Genomic DNA, 19,695 nt, shown 5'->3' with positions numbered 1-19,695 from the left:
CGTTAAGTCTCACTGTCGTTGGTGAAGGTGTAAATGGGCGTAGATCCTAACTTGTCTTGATTTCCCCTCTTCCTGCAGGACGATGCCCGGCAGTTGTTTGTGTTAGCTGGAAGCGCAGAGGAAGGCGTGATGACCGCCGAGCTGGCCGGCGTGATTAAGCGGTTATGGAGAGACGCAGGGGTTCAGGCCTGCTTCAGCAGATCGAGAGAGTATCAGCTTAACGACTCTGCCTCATAGTAAGAAACTGTTACCAGCTTCTGGCTCTTCACAGCAAACGAAATGTTTGTGACTGAAAACGATGTGGTACTTGGGTGGCGGGGCTCCCCTTCTGAGGGGGTGGACAAACCCCGGTCCAGCCGGCTTGCACAGGGCTGGGCTCACAAGGTGACTTGGTGCTCATCAAAGTCGGTTTTAGCGTTTGTTTTCCCTGTCTCTAGTATTGGAAAAGCCCCCATGTTCCTTGTTCTGTGCCTAGGTGAATTTGCCAGTCTGTTTTCAGTGGAAGAATAACTCGGCAGCTGGCATTAAGATGGCTTTGTTACCGCAGGCGATCAGCTGTGTCGTTATCCCTACAGAAGGGAGTAACACCTCCTGAAACCGAGCCGCTGATTAAACTAACAAATTCGTGACATCTTCCAGTAGCGGGATCTCTGCTGTGGGCAGATCAATATTCGCGGCGTGGTTCTCCTTCCCAGCTCTCCCTGCGCTTCTGCTGCCGTGCCTGGCGCCGCACGGGCAGCGCTGCGGGCTGGCTGTAAACCTGCTTGTTGTTCTGTTTCTGCAACGCTCACAATTGCTGAACAGTTGGGAAGGCACGGCCAGATAACGAGGCTGCTGCTGGCTGGTTAATGAGAGTTGTGACTAAATGCCTCATCCGTTTCCGAGAGGCAGGTTAGGGCAGGGAGGGGAGACTGTTTCTTTTAATGAGCAAAACAGTTGGGTTTTTTTCTTTTCTTTTTTTTCTTTCCCCTTTTTAAAAAGTTGTGTGCTTGGTTTCTCTAGAACAAATATTTGAAGCTCTGAAGGATTTTTGGGGTTAAGTGTGCCTCCTGATGTCCAGCTGGAAACTTGTCTTAATTTAGCTGAGTTTTAAACCTTTGAAATACTAGTTTGGAAGTGTTTTATAAAGAAACTTCAGGTGTGTCACAGCTCAGTTGCCTGTGGGCTCTGTCTGCGCAGAGCACGTTTTAGCTTGAAAATAAGGAAAATTTTTTCTAAATTTGTAACATCTTGGCAGGATCTTGCGGGTTTAGATCAAGGTAAGTGAGTTGACAAGAGCAGGCTTTCTCAGATTCCTGGGTGCCTTTACAGTGTGCGAGGAGGAGGCTTCAGATTCAAAGGGAGACAGTGGGATAGATGAGGGAATAATTGAATGAACAGACGTGGAGAAGAGCAGGAAAGCTGAAGGACTTCTTGAGCAGAGGATCTAGGGCAGAAAGCATAAGTGGAGCTTGAGGAGGAAGCTAAGTTGGCTTTGTGGTCTTGATGGTCAGCTTTGGAGCAGAAGAATGAAGGCAGGCTGAGAAAACGGGGCAGAAAGGGAGAAATAGCAGATTGGGAAGAGAGGGCGTGAGCCTGCTTAGAGGTACCCACAGATTGCCTTCCAGAGCCTGGATTTTGGAGGGCTATTCCTGTCCTGTGTATCTGCAGCCCACTCCTGCCCAGCTTCTGGTAGATACGTGTCGGCACAGCTGCTGTGACGATTGCTGTGGTGGCAGAGAGACTTCACCCCGATGATAACCCAACCCACGCAGCGTTTTTCTGATAAGCGCGTCAGAGGATTCTGCTTCCTGCCCCGAGACCGCAGGAAGTGGCACGACAGCAGCGTTCTTTGGAAGCAGTAGCCAAGCAACTCAGCAGTTAGGAAACGCTGCGAGTGGGTTCCTTCAGTGCAGAGCACGGTGACGCAGTTAACACCTGTTTTCTGCTGCAGGACCCCCGCCTCGCCAGCGCACGGGATGAGCTGCCCCAGTGAGCATTCAGTCAGTAATTTTTCTTCTCCGCTCAACACGTGGCTCTTGACCTGCGCTATCTTCTGGTGTTGCCCAATTAATTCCCTTTTTCATGCTTACAGGATGGATGTCTTGCAATCCCTTTTTGTGGGGGTGGTCACGTAGGTACTGGCTTTCGTGCGCAGTTTTCTTGGGGGAATTTAATTTCCCTTCTCCCTTCACTGTCTCCTACCAACAGGGCTGAGACTTAAGGGTTAGCAGCCTTTAAATACGTGCGCCACTTGAGGTGGCTGAGTTTCACCTGGAAAACCAGTATTGAGCTGTTTCGAGCATCGTTCTGGCTGACTGGGTGCTGCTCTTTGCTTCAGCTCAGATCTTGGGGCCGCTGCTGAGACGCCCAGAAGTCGAGCGAGGCGGGAAGGGGAACATGTGAGCGATCACTTGTGAAAATTAGGTGGCGTGACGAGCTGGGCAGAGAGCCAAGGCTTTCAAGGCAGCATCGAATTGTTCAAAAAAACTTTTCTTCCTGCTCTTTCCTGCCTCGCTGAGCGCTTCCCCTCATGCGGAGAGCTGCCCTGGCAGGTGGGAGGCCGCGTGGGAGGAGAGGAGGCAGCCGTGACAGCGTTGTGTGGTAATCCGTGCACCACGGGTCGGGGTGAGCTCCCAGCGGTACCCACTCGTGACACTAAGCCAGGTGATCTGTCCTGGGATCACAGTGGGTTCTGCATGTTTTCTTCTTTTTGAAGAGCAGTTGAGTAACTCTTGGTCTGAACTGTAGGTCTTCAAGCGCTAGTGCAAACGCTCGGCGTCTTCTCCAGGCACCATCTGATAAGGTCCCTCTAGCATCCGCCCTGCCCTTTCGCTGTGCTATTTCGAACAGCTGTTCTCTCACTCGCCTTATTGCAGCTTCCTGTTCTTCATTACCTGTGCTGTGAGCACACGGCTCTGCAGATCACTGTTCCTGACTCGAGCTGGCGCCGTGGCGGAGCGTGTCAGGCCTTTGTGCACAGCTCCTGGTGTAACAGCTACGAAGAGCAAAACCCGTTTAGTGGTGCAGCACACTGCTGTCCTGCGCATCTCTTCAGCTGCCCCTGTCCGATACCTGGAAATGTCGGCAAGCAGATAATGCTTTACAACATTTTAGTTGCTGGTTTTGCTGCTTTTTTTCCGAAGTTCACACACACACCAGTCTGCAGATACCGTTGGTAATTATCTGCAGTCTCTCGGGCAATTAGCATGGTTTCTGTTCTGGCAGATCTCATGTTCCCAGGTGGCAGTTTTGGCCTGAATTCCCTGACATGATGCTTGATAAAACCTGGGTTATTTCTGTGTGCTTTTTTCTTCTCCTCTTTGCCTTCAAGCACCAGCTGCAGGGCATTGTCCCCCTGATGCTTTCCTGTGATGCCCCACCTTGGGATTGCAGCCTGGGTTTTGAAGCGAGCTTTTCCATCTGTGGTTTGTCTGAGCTGGCCCAGATGAGTTCAGATTGGTAATGGTAGTGCACAGCATTCCCTTTTCCTGGAGATCCTGCTCTCTTACCTTGTTTGCTGCTTTGCTTCATCTGCCAAAATCCAGCTAAGCAGGAGAGGAGGCATATCTCTGTGAAAGAAATGCATTTCTTAAATGTAGGTTTTGCCAGGTCTCGCTGCAGGAAGGCTTGACTCGGTGATTAATTCTGCATGAGCTGTCAGCCTGTGCAGGAATAATACCGGCTGCATTTTCAGCCCGGCACAGGTGCCTGCGGTCGTGTTTCTTGAAAGCCTGGTGTTTGCTGGCTGCGGATCCCGACCCACCTGGGTACCAGACCTGCATCCTTCCGCGCTCTCATCCCCTCTTGCTGGCAGAGGCTGGCTTTGTTTGCTGCTGCGCCTTCGGGCACGATGGTGGCAGCCCCTCCTTCCCTCCCTGTTCATAATAAACGCTTTGTATGAATCTTTCAGAGCTTTCAGCACCGGTTTTGGCCTTGAAAGCATTCTTTCCAGCGCTAAAAGGAAACATGAGTGAATTGTTAGGAAAATACCATCGCAGGGTTCGTGTGAGCGTGTGGAGGAGGGGAGCTCTGTTATCTCCCCCAGCTGAAGGCCGTCCACTTCAGAATGTCCCTCTGCTGTGGTGGGTGTTTTGTGGAGCAGTCGGAGCGTGGGATGGGACGACGCTGAGGCTGGCAGGTTTTCTCATCGGAGTAGAGCTACAGATCCTTGCACAGGCGGGTATTGAACTCACGCCAGCCTGGCACAGGACCTCCTGGGAAGGCTTGGAGGGTCACGGAGACAAACATGAGTTACGTTGGAGGCTTTTGGTCAGCTTTTTTTTCTACTTGACCCCTCACTTTAAGGGTGAAAAAAGAAAGGAAACAAAACAAAACAGTCTTTTTTGCAAGTTTGCATTCGCACGGTGGTGTTAAAGCGTGAGACGTGGCTGGCTCTGTAAACACCAGGGTACCAGGTGGGGAGCGGATGCTGCAGCCTCAGTGTGTGGGGGAAGCCTGGGGGAAGGAGATTGCGGAAAGGGATTCAAACTGCGTGGGATGTGGGGAGATTCGGTAAGGTATATGTTTTCAGTTCCCAAAACAATATTTGTGAGGAACATCTTCAAACTCCCAGGCAGACTGTGGCGAGCTGTGGGTTGTGAGTCGCTCGAAACCATGAGTCACAGGCCATGCTTTTCCAGTTTTCTCCAAGTTCTACTACATCTGTCAGTGGCAGAGGGAAATGAGCGGCAGTCTGCACAGGCTGCTTTTGTTGGGTGGGCATGGCTCGTCCCCCTGCTCACAGCAGCTGCCTCGGGCAGGGCACGGGGGGCTGGAGGAGGCTGTGCGCACGTGGGCGGCTCTGCTGCAACCGAGAAACCCCGTGTGCTGGATCTTCCAACTGCTGAGGCGTTTCCATGGGATTTGCCCTCTGAGTCTCCTTGGAATGGGTCTGGCAGAGCGTGTTTTTTAAGGCAGCTTGCAGACAGAGCACACACCTTGCTCTCCGATCGACGTGCGAGTGAGAGGCGCTTTGCAGTTTGTTTGGAGGGAGTTGCCTGGCTCCGCTCGCCCCTCCTGGCTGCCTAAAGAGCCTTGAGTAGGAATTACACCGCTTTCACTGCCCAGACCTCTGATGCTGAAAGCTGGCAATTAGGAGCAGATGCTTTACAGCTTCAGCTTGCACATTTATCACTTCAGCGATTCGGGGCAGCTGCGTGACCCGTAGCAGAGCCAAGCTGTCAGGAGTTGCTGGGTCACCAGTTGTGGAACCACTGCATCCCAGCTAAACCCACACTGGTAGGAAAGAGAGGGGAGAAAAGACCTGGACATGTTATTTCCTTGGCAGAAATATTTCTTAATAGAAGCCTGATGAGGGTGAGTGCCTTCCAAATTCAGTTTTCCTAAGCTGAAACTAAAGCCAATCCCAAGTGTGAGTTTTGGGTGCAGCGTTTCTGGTCAAAGAGCAGTTCACAGACCTGTCATGCCGCTGCATGTGAGAGAGGAGTTGGGGAGTTGGCCCTTTCTGGGCTAAAACTGCTTGCAGATACCAGCTCGTTGAGCAAAGCCCCGTGGGGCCGGGCGAACGCGGGCAGGAGGCTGGCAGGTAGGCTGGATTCTTCTGGGGTTTGGAAAATAGGTCAGTGCTCCGCCAATGTGCCGGCGGTCCTGGCCAGAGGAGATGCTGAAGTTGAGGGAGGAGGGAGGTGTTGCTCAGTACGTTGCCTGCTTGGTGACGGAGGCCAGTGGAAACGTGGAGATCCTGGCGCAGCTTTTGGGTGCATGGGAAGGAGTGACCCCTGGCCGACAACGGATCTGCGATAACGTTTGGGAGGGCAAGGTTTATTACACCGGTGCAGGGCCGTTGTGACACTGCAATCTCACGGTTACATGGTACTGTATTGATTAAAAACCGCTCCTGATAAAGCCGTGGCCAGTCCCTTCCCAACGCGGAGCAATCCTCGTCTCCTTCGCAGAGGCGGGAGGCAGGTGCCTTCCCCTTGATAGGAAAAACGAGCTGGGAGGAGTTGCTGGCTGGAGCGGGGTTTCTGGGGCTGCTGGAAGTGATCTGTGCCTCTTCCGTGCCCGAGACCCGCGCTTCGAAGGGAATCTGTAGCTGGGATTAGTTGGGGTCTCGATGGGCGTGCTGCCTTGCTGCTGCAGAGCCCCAGCTTCCTCCGGCGGCCGAGCCGTCGGGGAGCCAGCAAGCGCTGGGTTAGTTTGCTTTTGCTGGAGGAGGCAAATGAATCTGCCTGGTTTGGGGGGAGTTCTTGACGCTTAATTCTTTCCTCCTGCCTTGTTTGATGTATCCTTGCCCTTTAAAAGCGAGCCGCTGGATTTATTGCCTTGTGCTCTGATGCGAAAGACCTTGCCTGCTTTGAATTGCCCCAGGAGACTCCAGTCTTGGCACGGCTTCTGCATCAGCACTATTTCTCGTGTTAGCTTCTTATCGGGCTTTGCTCCCCAGCTAGCCGAACTCTACCAAGCCCATGCTGCAAGGTCATGTGGGAAAGGGTTAAAAAAAAAAAACCCCAACAACAAACAAACCACAAAATCAGCCGTAGGATAGACCCAAGGGGTTTGTTCTCTGCGTGTTGGTCTGTGCTATGTGAAGATGATGATTAAATTCCATGATGACTTTCTTCTGCAGTTTATAAAAGATTCATGGTGAGCAAGCAGACTAAAAAAAGCGCCTCTTGTGTTGTCTCTTCTGGTTTAGTTACCTAAACGACTTGGATAGAATATCCCAGCCGACCTACATTCCGACTCAGCAGGACGTTCTGCGGACCAGAGTTAAAACTACAGGCATCGTGGAGACTCACTTCACCTTCAAGGACCTGTACTTCAAGTAAGTGAAGGGCAGCACCCGTCCCTGTGGACCGCGGTGGTGTCTTCGGCCCGTGGTGGTAGGTCCCACACCTGCGCTACGAAATGCCTTGCCCTGATTTAACTGTCCTCCTTGCCTCCGTTACGCTCCCTCTGTACTGGCGTTGCTCACTGGAGATACCGGTTTGACCTTTATTTGCCTTCTTCTGTTCTTTTCAGCTGCTTTTATGTTGGGATTGCAGACACAGGTACTGACTGCTTGTTGATAGGATCAAAAAAGAAAATACTAAAAGGACACTGACTGCTGGATTTTGGGTTTGCGTTTAACCCCTTCCTTTGAAGCGGGAGCTAAGAGCTCTCCCCGCATCCACCTTTGCTCTGGGCTGCATGGTGTTGTCCACGGAGCTGCCGATGACGCTGCTGACTGACCCTTGCTGTGGAACAGGAACGGGGCGTGCAGGAAGTGTGCTGGGGGCTGGCCGCCTTCGCGCGGCACCGCGGAGGATGGGACTCGCCTGTCCTCCCTGCGTTCTGAATCCAGTCCCTGCGGGGCTCAGCATCGAGCCTGCTCTCGGCAGTGTCCCTTTACGTATCGCTAACTGAGCTCCTTCTAACCCCGTAGCGGCTGCCGCCCTGCAGTTTAGCTCTCCTCCCTGCTCTTGTTCTGCTCCTTAGAAAATCCCCGCTTTGGATTCCGAGCGTGCTCCTGCCAAAGGGCCCGGAGCCCCGCGGGGTGGGCGCTCGTGACCTGTAACGTGGGTGTAGGAAGGCGCAGCGCCTGCATCTCAGGCGAGCTGCCTTCATCTGTGGCGATGTTTCCGAGTCTTTGTTGCTCAGAGCCCCTAAATAAGCGTTTGTTTGCTTATTTTTAGCTTGTGTTTGAAAACAGTAGCATTTTGGCTTTTGAACTGTCTTAACTTAGGAGCCGTTTTAACAAAAACGCCTAAGCGCTTTGCATCCCCGAGCTATTTACATGGCGTCTGGTTCGTCCAGGGAAAACTTGTCTTCCGCAGTGAGGTGTTAAGATCAGCGTTTCCAGCTGTGGTGTGTGGTGCTCTTTTAAAAACCGTCATGTCTGGCTAATGGAGGAGTTAGCTGGAGGTGGCGGGCGCATTCCGTTTAATCACGTAACCCTTCTTTTGAAGCGAAACAGCCGAGCGCTCAGAGATGTGCCTCCCTGGTGCAAAGAGGGGAACGGCTCTTGCTCGAGCCCGCCTGGAGTCATTGATCGTGTGTGGAGCCCGAGAGGCGAGCTGTCTCGTCTCGGAGGGATTTGCTCCACAAAGGAAAGCATTAATACATCTTAAACCCCCGAGCTGCCATCCTCCCCACGATGGAAGCCTTGATGTTAAATCTCCGCCGTTAATAACGGGCGGAGGTAGCCTCGGCGTAACTGTGACTCAAATTTGGATTAGCTTGGCGAGGCCGAGCTGTCGGGGATGTGGTTCCTTTCCAGATGTCTCTGCGCTAACGGCGGGGAGTAATGGCAAACGGAACCAGCTAAGTAAATAGCCTGCGTCCTCACAGAGGTGTTCGTCTTTCCTGCTGTGGTCTGCAGGGATAGTTTACCTTAAACAGAGGATTGGAGTTAGCGCTTCTGGCTGCCTCCTTCGGCACCGTTGTGTTGCGCTGCTGTTGGCCCAGCCTGAGCAGTTTCTCTCTTGGCTGCCGTTTGCTCTGGTAACAAATCAATGTTTGTGATTTTCATAGCTCTCGGGTATTGACTTGTGTCTGCCTTGATTTAATTACGTCACAGTCCGTCAGAGTGTCCTGGGCAATCTTGCTTCTCATCGCAAGATTTTGGTGAGCAGGGTGTTATAACTGTACAAGGCACTTGCATCTTTTTTTTTTTTTTTTCTTTTATGGACAGAAATTCTGTGAGCAGCTCTGCAGCCTTTAAACCTCAGTAGCTCACAGGTTGTTTTTTGTTTTTTTTTTTTTAATACATGCAACTGTTTCTCAACCCCATTATTTTTTTTTTTTCCTGGGTCCCAGTAGCAGCACGCAGGTAGTGTGTTCCAGATAATCCTCTGTCAGGTGCGGCGTCAATTAACTGGAAGGGCTAACTATGAGTAGGTGTTTGGAGTCCAGTCAAGCAAATGGGTTGTTGCTAAGGAAGTAGGAGCAGAGAACAAAATAAGCATGCCCCGGTGAATCAGCAGGCTTCTGGAGAGCGACGTAGGTAATGTCTAGTTCCTCCTGCTGAAACTGCTCTAAAGAAAAGGATTTTAAAATCCAGTGGGCACTCTCCGGAGAAAGGGAGGGCTCTGAGCCGTTGGCCTCGCTGATGGAAGGCTGTGTACGTGTTTTCCCCTGAACCCTGCTCGTTTGAATGTCCGTAGCAGAGCCTCCTCCGTCCCCTGTGAACGGTGCGGTGGCTGGGGAGCGAGGTCTCCATGGCTGCTGAGATGCTTCTCCTGCCTCTCCCAGGATGTTTGATGTTGGTGGCCAACGGTCAGAGCGGAAGAAGTGGATCCACTGCTTTGAAGGCGTGACAGCAATTATCTTCTGTGTGGCCCTCAGCGATTACGACCTCGTCCTGGCCGAGGACGAGGAAATGGTACGTTGTGGGGGCGTTACCAGTGCCTGGCTGCGTGGCACTGCAGGAGAAGGGATGTGGAATCATGGGGCGAGGATGCCTCCAGCTTGCTCCTCTTGTTGCAGTTGTTCAGGAGCTGTGAAGATGAACGCTTCCTTGCAGCAGCCTGCAGAATCTTGCCCCAGAAACTGATACACATAACGCATGAGTTAGATTTTTCTCCAGGCCCTGGTTACAGGGAGGTGGTGTCACTGCAGCCTGCTCCCCACGGTGTGAGTGCTTCCATGGAGGAACAAGCACGTCCTGGGGGAGTTTCAGGATGAGGAGGTGGCCTGACCCTTGCTCAGGGTTATGCCGGTGCTGTTCCTGATGGAGTGGCAGCGAGGATGTGGCAGTGACGCGTGGCTCTTTGGTCTGGCCTTTGCAGTAAAGCCTGGCTGTCCCCTCACCCCGTCCTCCCCTACTGACCCTGCCGTGATGCATCACCCTTCGTATTTTGTTTTCCAGAACCGGATGCATGAGAGTATGAAACTGTTTGACAGCATTTGTAACAACAAATGGTTTACAGACACATCCATCATTCTCTTCTTGAACAAGAAAGACCTGTTTGAGGAAAAGATTAAGAAAAGCCCGCTAACGATCTGCTACCCAGAATACACTGGTAAGGCTGGGCTGGGAAGCTGTGTGGTATTTGTTCCCGGAGCGGGAATGAGTCAGTCCAAAGCCTACACAGTCCACCGTAACCTGAACGCTGCTTTCCCTGTTCCCTTAGCTGTGTCTCTCGGGCAGCGTCTTCGGGCTGTTGGTTAGCTGGTAGCTCGCTTTCTGGGCAGAGACGTGGTCACACGTGTCTGTGCTTCGGAACAGCCTTTGTCCGTGTTTTACGGCCTGGAGCACGCACAGCAAAGTACTGCACTCCAGCAAATCGAGGGCACGCTGCATTTTCCACCTCTTGCTAGGACAATACTTCCATTCCACTGCAATTTTAGAGGCTGTGAAACTTATCCACATCCTGGCTACAGCGCTTCTCCACCTCAGTGTCTGTTTCAGCCCCAGTCTGTTCCGCAGCCCTTCCCTGCCACAGCCCCGCACGGACGTGACGCTTTACCTCGCCACTGCTCGAGGCATTTAGGTTTTTTTTTTTTTTTTTTTTTTAATGGTCCGTCCTTCAAGCCTGCTCATCCCTGTGATTCATCACTCTGCTGTAACTCCGTGTTCCTAGCGTGGAGCACTGCTGTAGCCAGCGTACGACGGTCTCTTCCAGTGATCTCTGGGCGGGGAGGCCGGAGCGGGGAGCCGTCAGCGAGTTGCAGGAGTGAGTGACTTGTCCAAGGTCACTGACCAGAAGCTGGGAATAGAGTTCAGATTTCCCAGAAGGGGTTAATGGTGGATTTGGATTTGTAGCTGGATAAGGCAGATGGTTGCAAGCAGCTTAATACGTACTTAAAAGATCTCTCTGCCGTGAACTGCTGGCCAAAGTGAGGGATCTCCTCTTTTCCAGGCTCCAACACATACGAGGAGGCAGCTGCCTACATCCAGTGTCAGTTTGAAGATCTGAACCGGAGAAAAGACACCAAGGAGATCTACACGCACTTCACCTGCGCCACTGACACCAAGAACGTGCAGTTTGTGTTTGACGCTGTTACAGATGTTATCATCAAAAACAACCTGAAGGAATGCGGGCTCTACTGAGGAGGAAGGGGCGCGGGACAGAGGTAAAGCTGGGCCGCTCGCAGCGGTTGAGCCTTGCACGCCAGCTCGGGCTGGCTGTGCCTTGCGCCTCGCTAACGCTCGCTGTTTTCTTTTCAGTTTTTCTGATGCGGCGTTTTGAGAACCAGCCTCTTTGCTGCCTCGTGGGGACAGCTGCAAGCATGAACAGGACCGGGGAAACGAAAACAGCATGCAGAATCGTTGCATTCTTTAGCACAATCTTCTGTATTAGGGACCTTTTTATTGATCTGGGATGTTGGAGTTAGGTCAAGCTGGAACAGCCGTTAGTGTGGCTCGATCATCCTGGCGTCGTTTGGATGGCGTCATCTCAAATGTGTACAGCTGTTGTGATTTGAGGTGCTGGATTCCAGACCTTTGATATGTAGCTTTCTCTCTTTTCTTTGGTTAACAAGCCACCACTAGTCTGTTTTTAAGGTTTTTTCCATCAAGAAAACTATAACTTTACTAAATTTTATTTCTTTATTTGCAAACAAATCTTGTTTTAAAAATAATAATAAAAAAAGAAACAAAAAATCACTTAACTATGCACATGTGACCAGATCATGCGGAAAGTATTCCTCTTAGCAGGAACTCTTTGTTTTTAACACTTGGTGTGGTCAGGATTTAATATTTCTGCAACTACTTAAAGGATCCTTAGCGCTCTTAATGGCGATGGCTTCGGCTTTTTCTGGTGTGTAGTTTGTTACCGTCCTGCTCCCAAAGCTTTTGAAAGAAGCTTCTGCAGCAGGGTCGGCGAGTCTTTTTAGCTTATGGTTAGGGGTGAGCCTGATCCGTGCCAATGTCCAAACGGAGATTCGCTCGGCGCGGTAAGCGTAAAGCCAGCTCCGCGGCGAACGCGCACCCGGGCTGCGACCAGCAGAGAGGTGAAGCGCTGAGCTCTGAACGGGATGGGAAACGCGCACTGCTGCAGAGCTACTCAACCAACCGCTTCGGTTCTCATGCGTTTTGGGGCTAAACTGGGGGGCAGTTTTGTAAGGGGTGCACCTCGTTCTGCATTTACCATGGCCTTTTCTGTTCAGACTCCTAAGCTGTATTGACAAGCATGCCTTTGCTTTGTATATGTGGTGCCAAATTCCCCTTGGCCATCGTTTTTACTGTAGTAACGTTCATAACCTGGCAGTACATTCCTTCGCTGAACCATTGCCTCGAGACTCTCTTTCCCAGTTTGTCATGTGTACAGTTTCGACCTGTTGTAGTTGTTGGCAGTATTAAAATGGTGAGTAAACAGTTTAGCCTTTTCTTTAGTTTATTCTTCATTTTTCCCCTCTTTTGTGCTTTGCTGGAAAAGGTGAGCGCTTCGCTGGGAAATGGATGTGATTAACGGGACAGGAGCATTCCTAGTGCTTTCGTGGGCGCTCTCCGCAGCCCCTCCTGCGGCTCCCAGCCACGCGGGCTGTGCTGGCGCAGACGGATCGTGGCAGGCGCCCCGTCGTTCGTCAGGATTATGGCAGATGGTTCATTTACTGCTTATTTATAGCACGAGTCTTGCTGCCGCTTCTGAACTTGAGGAGGAGGTGACCGCTCTGCGTGCTGCTGTTACACGACACAGATGTAACGCGTTGCGAAGACATTTGCCTCCAAATACACTTCGGGGGTGCTGGTGGGGGCTGTGCCTGGGCAGCTGCAGTGCGCAGCAGCTACAGAGAGCCTATTTCTGTGCTGGAAACCCCCCGGCTGCCTTAACTCTGCTACACTTCCCTCCTAGGCAGGCTTTACTTCAGCGTCACGCTAACCTTGCCTTTTAAACTCACGCCAGCGTCCCCCGTAACTGGACTGCGACAGCGCAGCGCTCCGTGCTCGGTGCCGGAGCGGTGCACGGGTCCCAGTACGTGCTTTGAGTGGGGAGGATGCTGTGGGTAGGAAGGGTTTTCTGGTGGTGGTGGCACCAGTGCCTCCGTCCCCGGCAGGTGCCTGGTGGCGGCCCCGCTCTGCTGCATGCGGGCCAGGGCTTGATCTCAGTGGGAGATCCATGCGTAGACTAAATGCGAAAAATGGGAAATATTCCTTGATCCAAGCTCTCAAACACAGGAGCGGGGCTTGCGAGCAGTCAGCACGGAGAGATGGAAGTGGGAGAAATGATGAACATCTGTCATGCGTATTTCTTTATTTTGATTTCCTACAGTTAGGTGAAGCTGTGTGTGTGACCTCCGCAGTAAAGAGCGAGAGGATCCAGGACCTGTCTACGGTGCCAGTGCAGATTTATTTACAAACAGTAAAGAGCAACCACAGCTCTAAATAGCAGAATGGAAATCTTTCGAGTAACCATTTCCTCTTTACCCAGCCCGTTCCCCCCCCAGACCCCAACGCGCCTGCTCCTGCTTTGCTTGCCCACCGCCAGTTTCTGGGGGGAAATTCCCTCAGCAATCCTCCTGATTTGTCTGGGGTTGGCTCCCAGGAGCGGCTGGTGGGTAGCTCAGCCTCCACCTTTGCCCAGAAACTCCCGGGTTGATAAATTCGGCTTTGGGAAAGGGAAGAAGCCAGCTGGGAGGGACGGGCGGGGGAGCGCCCGTCCCGCAGGAGCGATGCCGGCTCTCCCCGAGCTCGGCCCGGCCGCGGCAGGGTGGGAGTACAAAGGCTCGGTATTAATTTTCTGGCTGCTCTGCTCTTTGGTGTCACGCTACTCCAGATCTCATTTGTAAACACTGCCTTTCGTGCACTGCGGAGAGCGTAGTTTTGCTTTTTTTTCTTCTTACAAAAAAAAAAAAGAGGAAATGGCCACGAAAGGGAGCAGGAAGTTCAGCTTCAGCCCCTTCTCATTTTGGGCTTGGTCGGGCAGGTCGTAGAAAAAGGGGGGTCTGAGTAACTCTTATTTTTTTGGTTAATCCTTTTGGCTCTGCTCAGCAGAACGGCGCTGGGAAATTGAAGTCCTCTCCTGGAAGGAGGGGAAAAAGAAGAGGGGGTTAAACGCTTTCCAAACGACGCAGCAGAGGTTGTGACGGTGCGACGGGTGGGTTGAGAGAAGCAACTTCTCGTTGCACCACACTGCGCGCCGGAAAAAAAAATAAATTACCAGCTTACGCGCTGCACTTCGTGTTCCCTTCCTGATCAGCCCCTGCGGCTTCCGCCACTGCCTGCGAGCTCAGGAGGAGGCAGGGCCTCCCTGCCCGCTGCCGTGGCGTCGGGATTTTCCTTGACGCGTGCGGCTGAAGGCTGCTCGGAAAGCAGCTTTGTTCATGGCCGAGCCCGCGCGCCCCGTCCTGCCGCAGCCTGGGGGAAGCTGCCTGCCTGCTTTATTATTTTTATTATTTCTTTTTCTTGCTTCTCTGTTAATGTTCAGGGACAAGGGAGGCGCCAGCGTTGGAGCCAGAGGCTGGGAGCCGCTCAGAAAGTGGGGAAGAAATTCCCACCGCTGCTCAGGCTGGCGAGCAAGCGCAGGCGTCAGAATTCGGGTTATAAACCTTAATTAAACCTTTATGGTGACGAGCTGAAAGGCCGGGTGAAGCAGAGCGTGGCACGGGAGTCGGGGGTGATGCTCGGGCTGTTCCCGAGAGCCCGGGTTGCAAACCGGAGCAGGACCAGCAGCCGCGTTGTGGCCCCGAGATAAAATGGTTTTGCACTTGCTCAGGTGCACAACTTGGGGTATAAACTGCGGCTCGGCCGCGTCCTCACCCCCCCCCCCGCCCCTCCCCAGCCCTCTTTTGTGGTTAAACAACCGTTTCTGGGGTACCTGCACCCCCGTGCTCAGAAGAGGCCACAGTCCTTGAGGTTCTCTTTGATGATGACGTCCGTGACGGCGTCGAAGACGAATTTGACGTTCTGCGTGTCTGTGGCACAGGTCATGTGGCTGTAGATCTCCTTCACGTCCTTCCGCATGTTGAGGTCGAGGAACTGGGTCTTGATGTAATTTCCCGCATCTTCAAACGTGTTGGGACCTGCGGAGGGAGGAAATGATGGTGCTGCCGAGCTGCTCCCGTGGGAGAGGAGCGTCGGAGCTGGGCTTGTTTCTAAGAGCCAGATCTGAAATCTGCCTCCAGAGGAGGAAGATGAGGAGGAGAAGGGCTGGGTGGTGACTACACCTGGCAAAGCAATTTAAAAAAAAGCCATTTTATCCCATTTCAATCCTTCCAAACACCTTCTTGAAGCCACATCTGTCCTCTCCTCTGGTCCTGCTTCCAGGGACTGCACTTGATCCCAGCAGAACCCAAACCCAAGACACTCGCGCCTGCGTTGGGACCACGCAGCTCCCCCCAGAGACCATGACTGGGGGGGGGTCTTGAGGAGGGCAAACGATTCGACTCACCGTCATAATCTGGGAAGCAAATGCTGAGGTGGACTTTCTTGATCTTTTCCTCGAAGAGGTCCTTCTTGTTGAGGAAGAGGATGATGGACGTGGCGGCGAAGAACTTGTGGTTGCATATACTGTTGAACAGGTGCAGGGATTCGTGCATGCGGTTCTGCAAGCAAACAGGCCCGTGTTTGTAAATAATTTCCAAACCCCTTTTGGTCGTTGCAGCCCCCCAAAGCCCCCGTTCCCGAGACGACAGCTTTTCCCTGTGCTGCCGGGGGTGCTCCTGTTCGCCTGCACGGAGTCCCTTTCCCCCATCCCAAAAGCCCCCGCGCCGCGGGACGTGGATCGATCCAGGTGGTGCTCAGGGTGGGGAGCGGTGTCGAGCAGCTCCGGGCCAGCGTGATGCTCCCGGCCCTCCCGGCAGCTTCTGGGACGTTCAGAAATGGAGGCTTGCGGTGGGAAAATGATCCGGGGAAACCTCGCAGCCCCGCGGCACGGCTGCTGGCAGGTGCTGGGCGAGGGCGTCGAGCGGCCGTCCCCGTCACCCAGGCCGTGCTGCGGGATGGACCGCGGCCCCCGGCCGTTACCCGCAGCTTCGAAACGGAGTGGGGAAAAGGCAAAGCTTCCGTTTTACAGCAGATGTGCAGCCTGTAGTTTGCTGTAGTTTTGCCTGTAGTTTGGAGCCTCAGGAGGAAGAGGCTCCATCCAGCTGGAGTGAAGTCCGACCGCAGCCAGGATGTTTTTTGTATGGCAGCAGGCAGGTTCCTTAGGGGCGACGGGGATGCTCGTGCCTTGTCCAGCTTCCCATTGCAGCAGCTTTTCCGTGAGGCTTCAGCGAGCAGGGCACCTGCAGGGCCGGCTTTGGCCGAATCCTGCCCCGTCCTGAGCAGGGGAAGCGTTGCAGCCTCTCCCTGGGGGCTTCCACAGGCGGGATGCTCCGTCCTTCCCCACCGTGCCTCACGCACGCTGCTGCTTTCGTGGCCGAGGAAGGGCTGTGTGCTCCTGCAGCTCTGGCGAGACCCCGACCCCGGCCCAGCTCCCGGCGCCGCCGTTTGGAGCCCAGAGCAGCAGCCGCATGACCGGCTGCCGTTGGAGATGCTGACCGGGATGCTTCGTGCCAGGCCCCGGGCAGGGGGGCGACAGCCTGCTTTTCCCGCTCCGCTCGTCTTCACGCCTTAGCTCTTCCCAAAAACAGCCCATCCCGGGGCTGCGGCCTTCCCCGTCTCCGGCCGGCCGCCCGCTCTGCTGAACGGCCCTGTGCCGTCCTTCCGCTCGCTGCCGCTTGCCGGGAGTGTGGAAGCGGGCGAGGCGAGATTTCCCTCCGTTGAGACCGGTTTGCGTCTCCTCCTCCCCTCCTGCGCAGCGGCCAGCTCCTTTGGGTTTGCTGGGGAGGTTTTCCTGCCTCCGGGATTGTCCGTTTCCCGGTGGGACGGTGGCTCTCGGGTGGAGGTCGGCGTCGGGAGCTGCTTTGCCCGCGGCAAACCCTCGTGCGCAGACCCGCAGCCCCTCCACCCGCGTTTTGGCGCCGTTGGGCTGCTTGCGCCCCAGAGTGAGCGCTGATACGTTCACTGGGTGCAACTGGGTGGGAGCCAGCTCCAGCCCACACCTCCCACCCCTTCCCCGCGTCGCCCGGAGCACAGGGTGGCGCACGCGACCCACCACTTCGTCATCCTCCACCAGCACCATGTCGTAGGCGCTCAGCGCCCCGCAGAAGATGATGCAGGTCACCCCCTCGAAGCAGTGGATCCACTTCTTGCGCTCCGATCTCTGCCCTCCCACGTCGAACATCCTGGAGAGGGGACAAGGACCGGCCATGGGGGGGGGGGTGACACATCCAGTCCCACCACCCCTCCGCGTGATGGGAGCTGTCCTCGGCTTTGTCAGGGATGCAGTGGCCCGGGTGGGGCTGGTGGTCCCCGGAGCATCAGGTTCATCCCCAACCCCCTCCCCGTGTTGGGGTGGGGGACAGGGGGAGGGATCATGGGGGGAGCTCATGAGGAGGGGCACCCACCCACCTGAAATTCAGGTCTTTGACGGAGAACTTGGTCTCGATGATGCCCGTGGTCTTCACTCGGGATCGCAGCACGTCCTGCTCGTTGGGGAGGTAACCGGGGGCCGTGATCCTGTCCAGCTGGTTCAGGTAACTGGGGGGGGCGGGAGGGGACGTGACCCGCTGCCCACCCACATCCTGGCCCCCCTTATCCGTGGCTTTCTGGGGGTCGTTGAGGGGCTGAGCTCTACCAAACGCTGGGGACCCCGGGGCAGCGACGTCGCTGGGGGATCTGGGGGGCTGCAGGGACGTTGTGGGGGGCACGGCGGGGGGCTGCAGCCCACTGGCACCAGTGGGACGGAGGACGGCGGTCCCGGGGCGTTCCCAGGAGCAGGGAGGGGGTTGATTTTGCCAGGCTGGGCTGGAAATGGCGATGAGCAGCCACGGGGGGGGGGGGGTCCCAGGCGTGTCCCTGTGCCCCCCACCCCGCCGGTGACCCCACTCACTACGCGGCCGAGTCGTTGAGCTGGTACTCGGCGGCTCGGTCGAAGCAAGCCTGGACCCCCCCGTCCTTCCACAGCTTCTTGATGCAGTCGACCAGCTCGGGGGGCATGGTGCCCTCCTCGATGGAGTCGGCCAGGTTGAAGAGCTGCCGCCCATCGTCCTGCAAGAGGGACCCTCCGCCACCGTCCCACCCATGGCCCCCGCCCCCAAAAAGCTGGGGGAGCAGCACAAGGACCCCAGCTCTGGGGTCCCCTCGGCTGGCGCGGTGGGTTTGGGGGGGGGGACACGGGGACCACCGCCCCGACTGACCGCGCGGGACGCCTCGGCGTAGTCGATGCCCAGCGTGGTCATGGCGCGGATGATGGCCAGGATGGACTGCAGGATGTTGCCGTAGATGATGGCCTTGAACTCCATGCACTCCTCGGGCGTGTACCCGTCCTGGTGGATGATCCTGGGCCGGGGGGGGCACAGCGGGCTCAGCGCCCTGCTCCAGCACGCTGGGGTGCCCCCTGCTCCCCTCCCAGCATCACCCAACCCTGGGAATCAGCAAGGTGACACCAGCCCGACAGGGGGAGGTGACCGGGGTCCCCTTCCCAAATTTGGGTGCCTCGGGTCGTACTCACTTCATCTGCTTCACAATGGTGCTCTTGCCCGACTCTCCAGCCCCTGGAAAAGCGTGGGAGGACACCTCAGCGCTGGCCAGAGCGCAGGCCTGATGCCACAGTGATGGGCACCACCCTCCCCCAGCCATCCCTTGCATCTCCCCTGGCCGGACACCCAGCCCACTGGTGTCATTGTCCCCACGCTCCTGTCACCCCTGACACCCGCACCACAGCTCGGGGACCCCCGGGGATGGCGGGATGCTGCTCCCCGGGGTCTCACGCCTCCCGCCCGCCGCGGGCACCACCAGCGACGGCTTCGGTGCCTTAAGCAGCTTAGGGCAGTGCAGGAAGCTGCTTAGAATTAGGGTGCTAATCGCCTTGACCCCCGCCCCCCCACCTGGATAAGCCCCCACTGCCCACCCCTGCCTCCCCGTGGGGTCACCCCACCACCCAAGTGGGGTGCGGGGCGTCCCTCAAGGGCCTGTCCCACCCATCTCGTGCCCAGCGGCAGGGTTTGGGGGTGCTGGTGGCAGGAGCTCCCCAGGGTGTCACTGACCCCCCCTCGGGATCTGCCTCAGCCTGGCCCAGGGGGGACCCGCTGTCCTGGTCCCTTCCCCGTCCCCACGCCATCCCCTTTGTCCCTGCCACCCGTCTGGTTGTCACCAAGAGCCGATGCCACCCTGGCTCTTCCCAGGCACAACCCCGGGGGACACCCAGCCGGTGGGACAAGAGTGGCAGAGCAGGGGGAGCTGAGGGGGCCGGGGGCTGCCTGTCCCCGTCCCCGTCCCCTCTCCCGGGTCGCTTTTGCCCCCTGCCCATCCCCAGCAGCCGTGGGGTCCCTCGTGCCGGGTGGGGACGCGGGGACATAACCTCCGCCCTTACCCAGCAAGAGCAACTTGACCGTCTTGGCCTCCTTATCCGCGTCCTCCTGGAGCTTCTTCTCCAGCTCCTTGGACCTCTTGGCCATCTCCTTGTCCTCGGCGCTGGCCCCGCTCCCCATGGCCTCCTCTTCCTCCTCGAACGCCTCGAGCTCCTCTAGGTCCCCGGGCTTTTCCAGCTCTCCGCAGGGGAACGGCGCGCGCACCCCGGGAGCGGGCGGTGGGCGACGGAGCTGGGGAGAAAGAGGAGCCCCGAAAGGCCGAGGCAGGTACCCAGCACCCCGAGGTCGCGGCACCCTGCAGCGGGCAGAGCTCAGTGGGTTCCTCGCGGGCCGGCTGCCCCCCGCTCTCTCCCTTAATTCCCCATGGATAAAGTGATTTTTTTGGACGGTGGGATTTGGGGACTTTTTATCTCGCCATGTGACCCAGGAAATCCAATTAGCCCAAGATGGCAAAGATTAGGGCTCAGGGAGGAG

General features: G+C 55.7%; 2 protein-coding genes across 2 annotated transcripts in view; one reads left to right on the top strand and one right to left on the bottom strand.

Annotated features, from left to right (window-relative positions):
• Positions 1–12,249, top strand: part of GNAI3 (G protein subunit alpha i3) — a 30,548-nt gene extending 18,299 nt beyond the window's left edge. The window contains exons 4-8 of the mRNA XM_086765375.1: positions 79–236; positions 6,641–6,769; positions 9,178–9,307; positions 9,794–9,947; positions 10,788–12,249. Coding sequence (XP_086621501.1) covers positions 79–236; positions 6,641–6,769; positions 9,178–9,307; positions 9,794–9,947; positions 10,788–10,978 — 762 coding nt within the window. The 3' untranslated portion in view covers positions 10,979–12,249. The remainder of the gene's footprint in view (positions 1–78; positions 237–6,640; positions 6,770–9,177; positions 9,308–9,793; positions 9,948–10,787) is intronic.
• Positions 12,250–13,713: 1,464 nt separating this feature from the next.
• Positions 13,714–19,470, bottom strand: GNAT2 (G protein subunit alpha transducin 2). The gene is made up of 9 exons (XM_086765396.1): positions 19,224–19,470; positions 18,363–18,405; positions 18,049–18,190; positions 17,742–17,899; positions 17,261–17,389; positions 16,905–17,034; positions 15,258–15,411; positions 14,685–14,889; positions 13,714–13,889 (listed from the first exon to the last, which is right to left on the bottom strand). Exons 1-8 carry the CDS (start codon positions 19,339–19,341, stop codon positions 14,699–14,701), a joined length of 1,065 nt encoding a protein of 354 aa, XP_086621522.1. The 5' UTR covers positions 19,342–19,470; the 3' UTR covers positions 13,714–13,889; positions 14,685–14,698.
• Between the last annotated feature and the right edge of the window lie 225 nt (positions 19,471–19,695).

This window comes from Chlamydotis macqueenii, chromosome 23, assembly GCF_036417535.1.
Source record: "Chlamydotis macqueenii isolate bChlMac1 chromosome 23, bChlMac1.mat, whole genome shotgun sequence".
NCBI lineage: Eukaryota > Metazoa > Chordata > Aves > Otidiformes > Otididae > Chlamydotis > Chlamydotis macqueenii.
The sequence above is the reverse complement of the archived record's forward strand: the minus strand, read 5'-3'. Positions and strand labels throughout refer to the sequence as shown.

What these genes read in the sequence shown, in the direction of transcription:
- GNAT2 (XM_086765396.1), bottom strand. Translation starts at nt 19,341, where the DNA reads ATGGGGAGCGGGGCCAGCGCCGAGGACAAGGAGATGGCCAAGAGGTCC. An exon ending in CTCAACGACTCGGCCGCGTA is followed by an intron (nt 17,390 to 17,741) that starts GTGAGTGGGGTC and finishes CGCCCCCCCCAG; the next exon opens with TTACCTGAACCAGCTGGACA. An exon ending in GTCAAAGACCTGAATTTCAG is followed by an intron (nt 17,035 to 17,260) that starts GTGGGTGGGTGC and finishes TCCCCTCTCCAG; the next exon opens with GATGTTCGACGTGGGAGGGC.